Source organism: Physella acuta, unplaced genomic scaffold (genome assembly GCF_028476545.2).
Source record: "Physella acuta isolate Inbredline_101_S28 unplaced genomic scaffold, ASM2847654v3 ptg001498l, whole genome shotgun sequence".
In the NCBI taxonomy this organism is placed as follows: domain Eukaryota; kingdom Metazoa; phylum Mollusca; class Gastropoda; family Physidae; genus Physella; species Physella acuta.
In genome coordinates, this window is record NW_026733013.1 from 165222 (window position 1) to 175845 (window position 10624).

Genomic DNA, 10624 nt, shown 5'->3' on the forward strand with positions numbered 1-10624 from the left:
GCCATAATGCTCGCGAGATTTTCTTATAAGTTTTAGCACTGAAGGCTTAATTTTAATTACCGAATTTTTTTATGAACCGAAGGAAAACAACCAAGTTAATATTTTTTGCAATAATTTAAGCATGGTTAATTCCTCTGATTGCTTCAAATTCATTACAATTTCCTTATTTTAAAAAAAAATTAAAAGTAGCCCTACTTTACTTATTATTTTTACCCCATCATTCCACTGGAAATGTAGCTAATAACATTGTATTATGTGAACATAACAGGTCATGTGACCATGTACTTCTCTCAGTGTTATCAGTGTATAAAAAATTAAGTCAGAAGCCACTTACTATTTTGTTTCAACGTATTTTTAATACTGAAAACAAGTTACACATCACCACCTTTGGGCATTAAGAATGGATTGGATTGGCGAATTTTCCGCGGAATAAGATCTGACCCGTGACGTCATCCCTAATGAAAAACATAAAGGAGTGGTTGGCCTTGACGAGGTAGGAATCTTTTGGCGCCATCTTCCAGGATACCTCAGTAGACGCGCCACCGGAAGCAAACGCTCCCTGCTCGTTGACCTCCATCTTCGCCATATGCAGCATGTGACTCGCCCCAACGCGGAGTTTGGTCATGCCCGAAAAATCCGCTTTACTTGAGAAGACCTTTTTTAACCCTATAGCTTTAAGAGGATATTCTAGATCCACCAGCGTAGTTACCGTAAACTTGGGGATGTAGAAACTGATCATCTTGGGTTTAAGATCGGTGAAAAGATTATTAAATTTATTCCCATCTCTGCGTAGCAGGCCTTCGAAAGCGGTCATGCCGGTGAGAGATCGCGGCACAGCGAAGTACATCGCGAACCGGGTGTTCTGGAAGGGAAGTTTAACCACGTCCACGTCAAGATACTTGTCTGTTTTGGACTCGAGTTGTTTAGCGAGGAACATCATGTCGACACTGGCTAAAACACCGTAACCGTCGTCCACGAAGAAGGCTTGTTTGCTGGTTTTCTTCGGGTCGAACGGCGTCTCCCACGTGCCGTTGAAGAGGAGGGCGTTGATGAGCATGAGGATGGTGTGTTCGTTGATGGTCTCTGGCGCCAGGAAGTCTTTGATCTGCCCGTCGGTTGTGTTGGCGATCCAGTCGTTGATGGGGGTTTCCGGTCCGGCTGGGGACGTTATGTCCATGGTGTCGGCCAGGGCGTTGTAGTAATTCTTGACATCAGTCTGTGAATGTAAGTTGGGTGGGGAGAGGGTGGTGGTGGGACAAAAAGGGGTCGTGCATAAATGACAACACATGTAATATAAATTTTTTTTTTTAGCTTTTTAAAAAAAATATATTTTTTAAACGCAAAAAAACATTTTTTATCCTTTAAACTTTCTAGACGCTCTAAGAAATTGGGTGGCCTAAACTATTACAAACACCCGAATGAAATAGTTTTGAGAATCCCTAGATATTTTTTTTTTCATTTTTAAATATATTTTCGAAACGGAAACTCATTTTTTTTCCTTCAAACTTTCTGAAGGCCACAAGAAAGTGGGTGCTCTAAAATATAGCCAAAAAAATAAATAAAATAAACATAATTTTCTACATATAAGCTTGAATGTGACCTTTCATGCTGGTTTTAATAGATTAGCCCCTTTGCCTTAATTTGAATTTTCCGACACCCTAAAAGAATTGTAAACTATTTCAATGACGAAACTATTCTGCAAATTGACCAATATTCCTCGATTATTGGTTATTTTACTTTTAACTTTATCAAAAGTGTGATATGAGGAAATTTCCGAATTTAAAGATATCTTTACATCAAACATACTTATTCACTAACTAATTACATTCATTAACTCTAAATTGCTAAAAATACGACTTACTTTGACGTGCAAACAAATATGATTTTGAGAGACGTGAAAACACACAGCCTTAAAGATCTAGAGCAGGGGTCTCCAAACTTTTCAGTCCGAGGGCCGCATTAACTATCAAATTTCAGTTCGGGGGCCAGTTTCTTTCAGGCATGTCATTGATTTTTTTAGGCAAAGTTCCTCAGCCATCACAAACAAAAGATTTTTCCTTGGACAAAAAGATCTCCGCGGGCCGGATGAGAGGACCTCGCGGGCCGCATACGGCCCGCGGGCCGTAGTTTGGAGACCCCTGATCTAGAGGTAAGTACGAAAATGACACGATAAGCGATAGATAGAGGACATACCTGGTAGTCTGGAATCAGCTGGACGCTCGGCTTGACCCAGACACCGTTGACCAAGTTCATATTGACATCGTGGACGGTGTTATAGTCCCTGATGATGGTCTGGTAGGTAGTGTGAGGGTGTAAGACTTTCGTCAGCTGTGGGAAAATATGGGATATAAGACATTAGTGAGTTGTGTTAGGTAGTGTGAGGGTGTAAGACTTTCGTCAGCTGGGGGAAAATATGGGATATAAGACATTAGTGAGTTGTGTTAGGTAGTGTGAGGGTGTAAGACTTTCGTCAGCTGGGGGAAAATATGGGATATAAGACATTAGTGAGTTGTGTTAGGTAGTGTGAGGGTGTAAGACTTTCGTCAGCTGGAGAAAATATGGGATATAAGACATTAGTGAGTTGTGGTAGGTAGTGTGAGGGTGTAAGACTTTCGTCAGCTGTGGGAAAATATGGGATATAAGACATTAGTGAGTCGTGGTAGGTAGTGTGAGGGTGTAAGACTTTCGTCAGCTGAGCAAAATGTGATATAAGACATTAGTGAGTTGTGGTAGGTAGTGTGAGGGTGTAAGACTTTCGTCAGCTGTGGGAAAATATGGGATATAAGACATTAGTGAGTTGTGGTAGGTAGTGTGAGGGTGTAAGACTTTCGTCAGCTGGAGAAAATATGGGATATAAGACATTAGTGAGTTGTGGTAGGTAGTGTGAGGGTGTAAGACTTTCGTCAGCTGGGGGGAAATGTGATATAAGACATTAGTGAGTTGTGGTAGGTAGTGTGAGGGTGTAAGACTTTATTCAGCTGGGGGAAAAATGTGATATAAGACATTAGTGAGTTGTGGTAGGTAGTGTGAGGGTGTAAGACTTTCGTCAGCTGTGGGAAAATGTGATATAAGACATTAGTGAGTTGTGGTAGGTAGTGTGAGGGTGTAAGACTTTATTCAGCTGGGGGGAAAATGTGATATAAGACATTAGTGAGTTGTGGTAGGTAGTGTGATGGTGTAAGACTTTCGTCAGCTGTGGGAAAATATGGGATATAAGACATTAGTGAGTTGTGGTAGGTAGTGTGAGGGTGTAAGACTTTATTCAGCTGTGGGAAAATGTGATATAAGACATTAGTGAGTTGTGGTAGGTAGTGTGAGGGTGTAAGACTTTATTCAGCTGGGGAAAAATATAATTTGTGGCTGTAGATAGATGGTGGAAAATGGTACATGAGACTTTAGTGAGCTGGAAACGAAAAGGTGATATTGAACTATAGCTGGAAAAAAGTAATTCGAGATTTTAAAAGTAGAATGTATAATAGTGTGATATGAGACTTGAGATAGTTGGAAAATGTAAAAAGATGATTTAAGGTTAAGGATCGCTCAAAATTAAATAATCTGATTTGTGAATTGAAAAAGTTTACATAATTTTTTTTTAAATTGATGTGGAAAAAAAAAGAGACACCTATTCAAAATTGCATCAAATATACTAGACTTATGAACATTTCCAAGCACAGACTTTAAAACAATGAACATTAAAAATTGTAGCCTATTTATAAAATATGTCCAAACATAGAAACGTCGTCTTTTTATAGAAAAACAATTGTAAGAGAACTGAAACATCAATGCAAAGTACATTTTTGAGAAAAAAAAATCTAGGTGAAAGTGCTCATGATTTCCATTTTTGTGTCGTGTCTAAATTAACTAAGGTATAATATTGCTTGCCAAATTTTGTTTTTAGGAATTAATAGAGACAATATTGTGAATACTGTAGCTCTTATGAAGAATATCAGACAACTTCTAAAACAATGGTGTAATTTTTAAAGTACTTCGAAAACTTGTATTCATTTTATTAATTTTTAATCTTTCCCAGAATAATGTTCTTTAGATCGAAGTTCCGTGCAATGAATGTTGTAAATATATTATTTTTGTTGGTATGATGAGTAGATCTAATGCTATTTAATATTTTCACCGTTTTCTAATTGACACATCACTTTTGTCCTTTTTGGGGGATTTAAAACTTTGATGTACTAGAACTTTAACTAAAATTGTTTGTATTTTTTATTGTTTAATAGGTATACTGTAGAAATATTGAGTTAAATAGGCTATATATATATATATATATATATATATATATATATATATATATATATATATATATATATATATATATATATATATATATATATGTGTATATACATACGTATGTATATATGTATGTACATATAAAACTTACGTGTAGGACTGATCTCATCTCTGTAGCAGCATCACCCTTGATACCCAGGTACAGCATCGACAGGGATGCATGCGCACTAAAGGGGGAGAAGATGAGGTTTCTATCCTTTTCATTCTTCTTGACCAGTTGGTTGTAGATGTCCTGAGAGAACTTGACCGACGCTTTGCTCATCTCAACCATGTCCGTATCCGGCACGGCGCCAGTGACGGCAGCACCTACTGCTAGAAGACACAGTGCTAGAAACATTGTTGGTCGTATTCCAGACTGTAGAATGGAGAGGTGTGTGTTACTTCGTCTTTTATACGCAACAAGAAGATTAGTTAGTCATTATATAGATTTTTTTTGTTTGTTGGTTGGTTTTTAATTGGTGGGTAAATTAAAATCGATACGAAAGGCTAAGGCTGGGAAATGTTAGTTTCGTAGGTGTAAAGGCTATGAAATGTGCCTAGCTGGCCGAGATGGTAGTGTAATAGACACCATGTAGGTGGTACGGGTTCGAAACATATCAAGTCAATGTAAAATTTTATGTTAAGGGGCGGAGTGGCCTAACGGTAGTCACGAATTCGAATCCGGGTTCAAATCAGTAGACCGTCCCTCAGTCCAGCATTCTGATGGGTACCTAACTCACGTTGGGGAAAGTATAAGCGGATGCACAGAGTGCAGCCTACACTGTCCCTTCATATGCCGAGAAACGGGTGAACTCTACTTCACTTGCACTATAGACCGTCAGGTTTGCAAGGGGAACTTTATACTTTTAAAGGTTATGAAACGTTTGGTGAAGTATATCGGTGAATTATTCAAGAAGATTTTAGAGAAAGAGTTTTAGAACATCAATGCCTTTTCGATTCTTGACATGCAGAAGAGCAAATGTTAGCTAGGTTGTTTGTACAGCGTCTGTTGACCAAAGTTTCTTTCAGGCATCTCACTGCTCCCTCCCCTTCCCCCACCTATCAGAGCACGTCCACCACCCCTCCCCTCGGATGAGATAGAAAAATATTTATTTTTAAATAGAAAATACATACTATAACCAGTGTCGCCTACCCCCTCACCGGAAGTTTTAAGTGCCATCTGCAGAAAAATATCTGAAAGAAACCCCTGTGGATCTACCATGCGTTACGTACAGGCGGTATTACAGTGCCATCGCCAACAGGATGATGGGGGAGGGAGGAGGTATAAACACAACATTGGACCCACAAAGCGATAATTTTTCAAAATCTGAGATGCCATACAAGCAAACATTTTACTAATAAATTTATAAATTCACATTTTTAATGGGAGTGATAAATGGATGACCCTTCAATGTACTGATCTTGAGAATTGTTAATTAGAATTTGTAAACAACGACGGGGGTCGGTCAATGAGTTTTCGCGTTATAAATTACTTACCTGTCTTATTTTAATTAATTACAACAACAGGTGTGGGGGAGATTTCAACACTTTTCTGTTGTACTTTTGAGTTTAGCAGCTTAAAGCTCTTAAAATAAAAATGTGTAACATAAACTTTTAATATCTACTGTGTAATAACCATTTTGCACACTAGCTCTTAAAATATAAAAACAAACATTTTACAATTCCTTACATACAACCAAAACCTCTATATTTTAAGACCATTCAACATTTGTATTATTCAATTTAAAAAGTTCTCAGCGATTAAGAGCTTACGATAGATTCTATTTCAGAAACACATTTGTTTCCTTAAATGACTTCGGTTACCTCACGGAATATAAGATTAAAAGTTAGTTGCACGTTAAAGTCTAACCCCCAATTCTTAACCCAACTGAAACCCTGAATGTCGCATGACAAAATCAATACCGTCTTAAGTTGTGTTTAATTAAAAAAAACCACAGAAATTCTCCATTCACATCTAGATACAAATAGCCTAAGTAAAAAAATTATCAAAATCTTAATGGTCATATCTCGCCATTCTATATTTGAAACTTATATCTTGAAATAAAGCAGATGTCAGCGCAATATCCATTGAAGAGATCGTTTAGGCAGCAGTGGGTCTAACATGTATCGATTTTTGTAAAAATGTGCACGATCTCAATTGTCAGTTTAAAAGTGTGATCTAGTTGTGGATTTCACTCAACTTTAAAACATTTTATTATCATGTTTGTTATCCCGTTCTGTGTGTGTGTGTGGGAGGGGGGGAGAGTCAACCATAAATGTCTTCACACTTTTTAGGACGATTTTACCTCACACCCCCTCTCTTCCATCACAAAAAGCCAGACACTAAAATGACGTTACATCTCAGCCTACAACGCCCTTCAAAATTGCAGTTGAATTTTCTATTAAGTCTATTGAACAGCTAAATTCAGTTTTTCAACATTAATTTTTTAATGCAAGTCACACTATCTGAACCCCCCCCACCCACACCGTTACAAAATTACGGACCCCCCCTCCCCCCTACGAGTATAACGTCATTTATGGACGACCCCCTCTGGTATCCTGTTAATTTTTTTAAATCAATTTTTAAAAAAAAGTTTAAACAAAGTAACATTTTATTGGTGTTTATTATGAATTGAACTTATACACATGTCTCACAGATGTATAAGTTAATGTAAATAAATACAAAAGTAAAAAAACAAAAACAACCCAGGTTCTAGCTGGTGTTGACAGTTGTGATATCCGGGTTTGTAAACTTTCCCTGGAACAAAATCAATCCGGTCAAATCGTCTCTCAGAAAGTAGCAGAAGGCGTGGTCAGCTCTAAACACGGTCCTTTCTGTCGGGGGCCTGAAGGCGCTAGATCTGGACATCTGGACAACGGTCGCCGCTGCCGCTACTGTCCCCGTCTCCATGACCTCGATGGTCGCTTTCTGGATCACACTGGATATCAACACAGGCTGATCGGTAATTCCCGAAAAGTTGGCCGCGCTGCTGAATGCGGTAGGCATTCCCATAGATTTTAACGGGTTGTTGAGGTTCATGGTAGCGCTGTGGTTAAACTTAGGCAGGTATAACTCCACCAATCCCGCGGTGAAGTTAGTGAATAGGTTGTTTAAATCCACCATGTTACCGGATGTTAGCCGTGATTCTAAATCCGGTAAACCGGAAACGGATCTAGGTAAAGCGACGTAAAAAGCGAATCTTGTATTCTGGAACGGAATTTTGACCATGTCAACACCAGGCATGGCTGACTGTCTGATCTGGAATCTTCCAACCTGAGACATCATGTCTACCTGTGCCACGGAGCCGTCCGACTTGTAGAAGTTGGCCTTCTGTGTGGCCGGCGTCTTGAACTTTGACTCCCAGACGCCGTTGAAGTAGACGGTGTTGACCAGGACCATGAGCGTGGCGCCGTTGATGGCACCAGGCTGGAGGACTGACCGGATCTTGTTCACGGTTCTGTTGGCTATCCAGGCGTTGATGGGAGCTTCCGGTCCGCCATTGGCGCTCAGGTCGAAGTTCTCAGAGGTAGCGTTGTAATTTTCAGCCGCTTCCATCTGTACAACAGAAGAGATTCAACGTCACAACACGTCTTTGACATATATGTTGCAATGTTTACTTAAACCATAGGCGTAGCGAGGGGGGGGGGCGGGGGGACATATGTCCCCGGGCACCGACCTCAGGGGGGGGGGGGCGCCAAATTGAAAATTTGAGGGGGGGGGGGGGGTTGCAAATGAAAAGTTCGAGGGGGGTAAGCAAATCGAAAGCTTGATGGGGGGGGGGGGGGGGTGGTGCAAATGAAAAGTTCGAGGGGGGGGTGCAAATCGAAAGTTTGTCCCCGGGCGCCGGGAAGGGTCGCTACGCCTCTGACTTAAACGAAGACAGAGGGTAACTATTCATAATATTCATAAGTAGTGAACTAACGAGTGATTTATAGAGAAAGCTACTTTTTATGTTATACAAATCGTATTTGCTGAACAAGCAACAAGCAACCGCTAAATTTCTTGGCACTATTGACCGATTTAAAAATCAAAGTATTTTTTGGAGCAATTTATTAAAATTAGCTTAAAATTTTAAGGCAGTCCATAACAGTTGTAGGAAGGAGTACCGCTGCTAAGAAAGATATATAACTTTAAAATAGCTAAGTATACGAGGACATTGTCTCTTCTTACCGTAAAAGTCGATTTAACAGGGTAGGATGGATTCACCCATATCCCATTGGCCACTGACAGTTGAACGTTTTGCACCGTGTTTAGATCGTGTAGTAAAGTTTTGTAAGCCGCATGTGGAGCCTGTACATCGTTCAACTGTAAAGACAAATATACATAATGAATAAAATCTTAGGGCAAAAGGAAGGAATGTTCATTATGAAACCCCCTGCAACTATCAATCGACGTCTAAAGAAATATTTAATTAGCAGATTTAAAAAGGAACTCCCAAATAAACAGCTAACATTTTAAAGTCCCCAATGCATTCTCTTGCATGTTACAACACATGGGTAAAATATTATAAAATTATAAAAAAAACAACTGATTTATTGTGAAGTGTTGTGCGCAACAACAGTGTCATCAGAGTAAGTGCGCATGTCTATGTGACCTACATTGCATTTTCAACTAGACATAAACAAATCATGTTAGACAAGTGTCAAAGAAACAACCTGTCGCGAGGCATGTTGCGTCACGTAGTTAGTGTTAGAATATCATTCCGGCACAAAGCTTTTGTGTTGCTTCTGGTGTATCATAAGACCAAACTACCGACACGAAATTAGCAGATCTTACACTAATTACTGACAGGTCTAACACTAATTACTAGTAACTGACAATTTTCACTCTATTTTCTGGCAGGTCTCACATTAATTGACATGTCCACTACTAATTACTGACAGATCTGACACTAATTACTGATGTCTCACATTAATTTATGACGTCCACCACTAATTACTGACAGGTCACACACTAATTACTGACAAGTCTCACACTAATTACTGACATATCCACACTAATTACTGACATGTCCAACACTAATTACTGACAGGTCTCACACTAATTACTGACTCAGGACCAACTCAGGACATACACGGAGACTCACCTGCAAAGTGTTTTTCATCTCACTGGCGGTTTGACCTCTGGCCCCCATGGAGGTCATGGTCAGGCACGTGTGGGCACTCAAGGGTGAGTAGATGGCCGTCGGACGGTCCAGCGCCACGTGTCTGTACAGCTGCAGGGAGAAGAGCGCCGAGGCTTTGGTCAGTTTTTGGACGTCGCTGTTGACGGCAGTAGGCGCGCCACAGCTGGGCTGGAGAACACACAGTGCCACAAAACACGCGAGAACCCGATACATCTTGGTGAGGGGTATCAGCTGCTGTAGGTGTCGGCTGAATATCTGGTGGAATTGCTCGGTGGGTAGACTATGTCGATACGAATCAGCTTTTAAACTTGTCGAACAAAACTGGAGAAATATTGATCACTATGATACTGTAAAGTAGACTGACTAGAGTTGATAAGTTTTGTCTTTAAAGTTATTCCAGTTAATATTATGCAAAGTACCAAGTTCTTAAACAGCAAGTAGATGAACTGCAGTTTTATACGTTCGTACGTCTAAATATACAGAAAGCAATTAGTATTTTAACCAATGGCTGCATTCGTTACAAAGCCCAGACAAATTTTGACGTCGTAGTTTACACAGTGTTTAATTACGTAACGAGTGCTTGACGTCAGGTAAGGGACAAAAATAGCCTGTATTTTTGCTAGCCTTAATTAGGTCACCGCGACGACTTAAAAAAAAACAAATGGCTGACGTAGCGCATACCTAACTGCCAAATGTCAACCTGTTGTTGCGAAGTGTGGACGGTATTTTGTTTTTACCTCACCTGGTACAACGTTCATTTCCCTCTCCCCGGATCTTGTAAAGGCCAAGGTCGCCAGACTTGCCCCTGTTTGCACGCGGTGGCCTCAATGTACAGAAAATAGGATCTGTCGTCTGAAAATATCCTGTTTCCTCTACTAGAAGTAGCGAGATTATCCGGTATCTAAAACAGGTTGTATTTAAACGAGCCATTATTTATACAACTTAAAAAAAATATCGGTGGCCACAATGGATAGGCTTATTGAAAGTGTGGACATAGTCAGACTAATTGCTAAATACAAAAATTGCCAGTATTTTAACACGCAACATTCTGTTAAACCAATATTGCTTATACAAATGAACATATCAATAATTTGCGAATAGACTAAGATTTCATAACCGACTCATGCCATTATGTACCTGAAAAACAGGGATACGTGTTTTCACAAAAACATCAATTAAGGGCAGAATTATCTGTTAGGATATACGATATGTATTGA

At 39.6% G+C, this 10624-nt stretch overlaps 2 protein-coding genes across 3 annotated transcripts; both read right to left on the reverse strand.

Moving 5' to 3' along the window:
• Positions 1–334: 334 nt before the first annotated feature.
• Positions 335–4701, reverse strand: LOC131928409 (serine protease inhibitor 42Dd-like). The gene is made up of 3 exons (XM_059284440.1): positions 4394–4701; positions 2194–2328; positions 335–1216 (listed from the first exon to the last, which is right to left on the reverse strand). The coding sequence occupies exons 1-3, from the start codon at positions 4637–4639 to the stop codon at positions 395–397; spliced, it is 1203 nt and encodes a 400-aa protein (XP_059140423.1). The 5' UTR covers positions 4640–4701; the 3' UTR covers positions 335–394.
• A 2185-nt stretch (positions 4702–6886) lies between these two features.
• Positions 6887–10298, reverse strand: LOC131928410 (uncharacterized). 2 transcript variants are annotated; one of them, XM_059284442.1, is made up of 4 exons: positions 10150–10298; positions 9369–9728; positions 8453–8587; positions 6887–7837 (listed from the first exon to the last, which is right to left on the reverse strand). In XM_059284442.1, the coding sequence occupies exons 2-4, from the start codon at positions 9618–9620 to the stop codon at positions 6995–6997; spliced, it is 1230 nt and encodes a 409-aa protein (XP_059140425.1). In that variant the 5' UTR covers positions 9621–9728; positions 10150–10298; the 3' UTR covers positions 6887–6994. The 2 variants fall into 2 exon arrangements, with proteins under 2 accessions (XP_059140425.1, XP_059140424.1); XM_059284441.1 differs by lacking the exon at positions 10150–10298 and having other exon boundaries at positions 9369–9862.
• Between the last annotated feature and the right edge of the window lie 326 nt (positions 10299–10624).

Coding starts and splice junctions, on each gene's coding strand:
- LOC131928409 (XM_059284440.1), bottom strand. CDS start 4,639: ATGTTTCTAGCACTGTGTCTTCTAGCAGTAGGTGCTGCCGTCACTGGC. Junction 2,329..4,393: donor AGATGAGATCAGTCCTACAC/GTAAGTTTTATA, acceptor ATTTTCCCACAG/CTGACGAAAGTCTTACACCC. Junction 1,217..2,193: donor AGCTGATTCCAGACTACCAG/GTATGTCCTCTA, acceptor TTACATTCACAG/ACTGATGTCAAGAATTACTA.
- LOC131928410 (XM_059284442.1), bottom strand. CDS start 9,620: ATGTATCGGGTTCTCGCGTGTTTTGTGGCACTGTGTGTTCTCCAGCCC. Junction 8,588..9,368: donor AGATGAAAAACACTTTGCAG/GTGAGTCTCCGT, acceptor TTGTCTTTACAG/TTGAACGATGTACAGGCTCC. Junction 7,838..8,452: donor CTGTTAAATCGACTTTTACG/GTAAGAAGAGAC, acceptor TCTGTTGTACAG/ATGGAAGCGGCTGAAAATTA.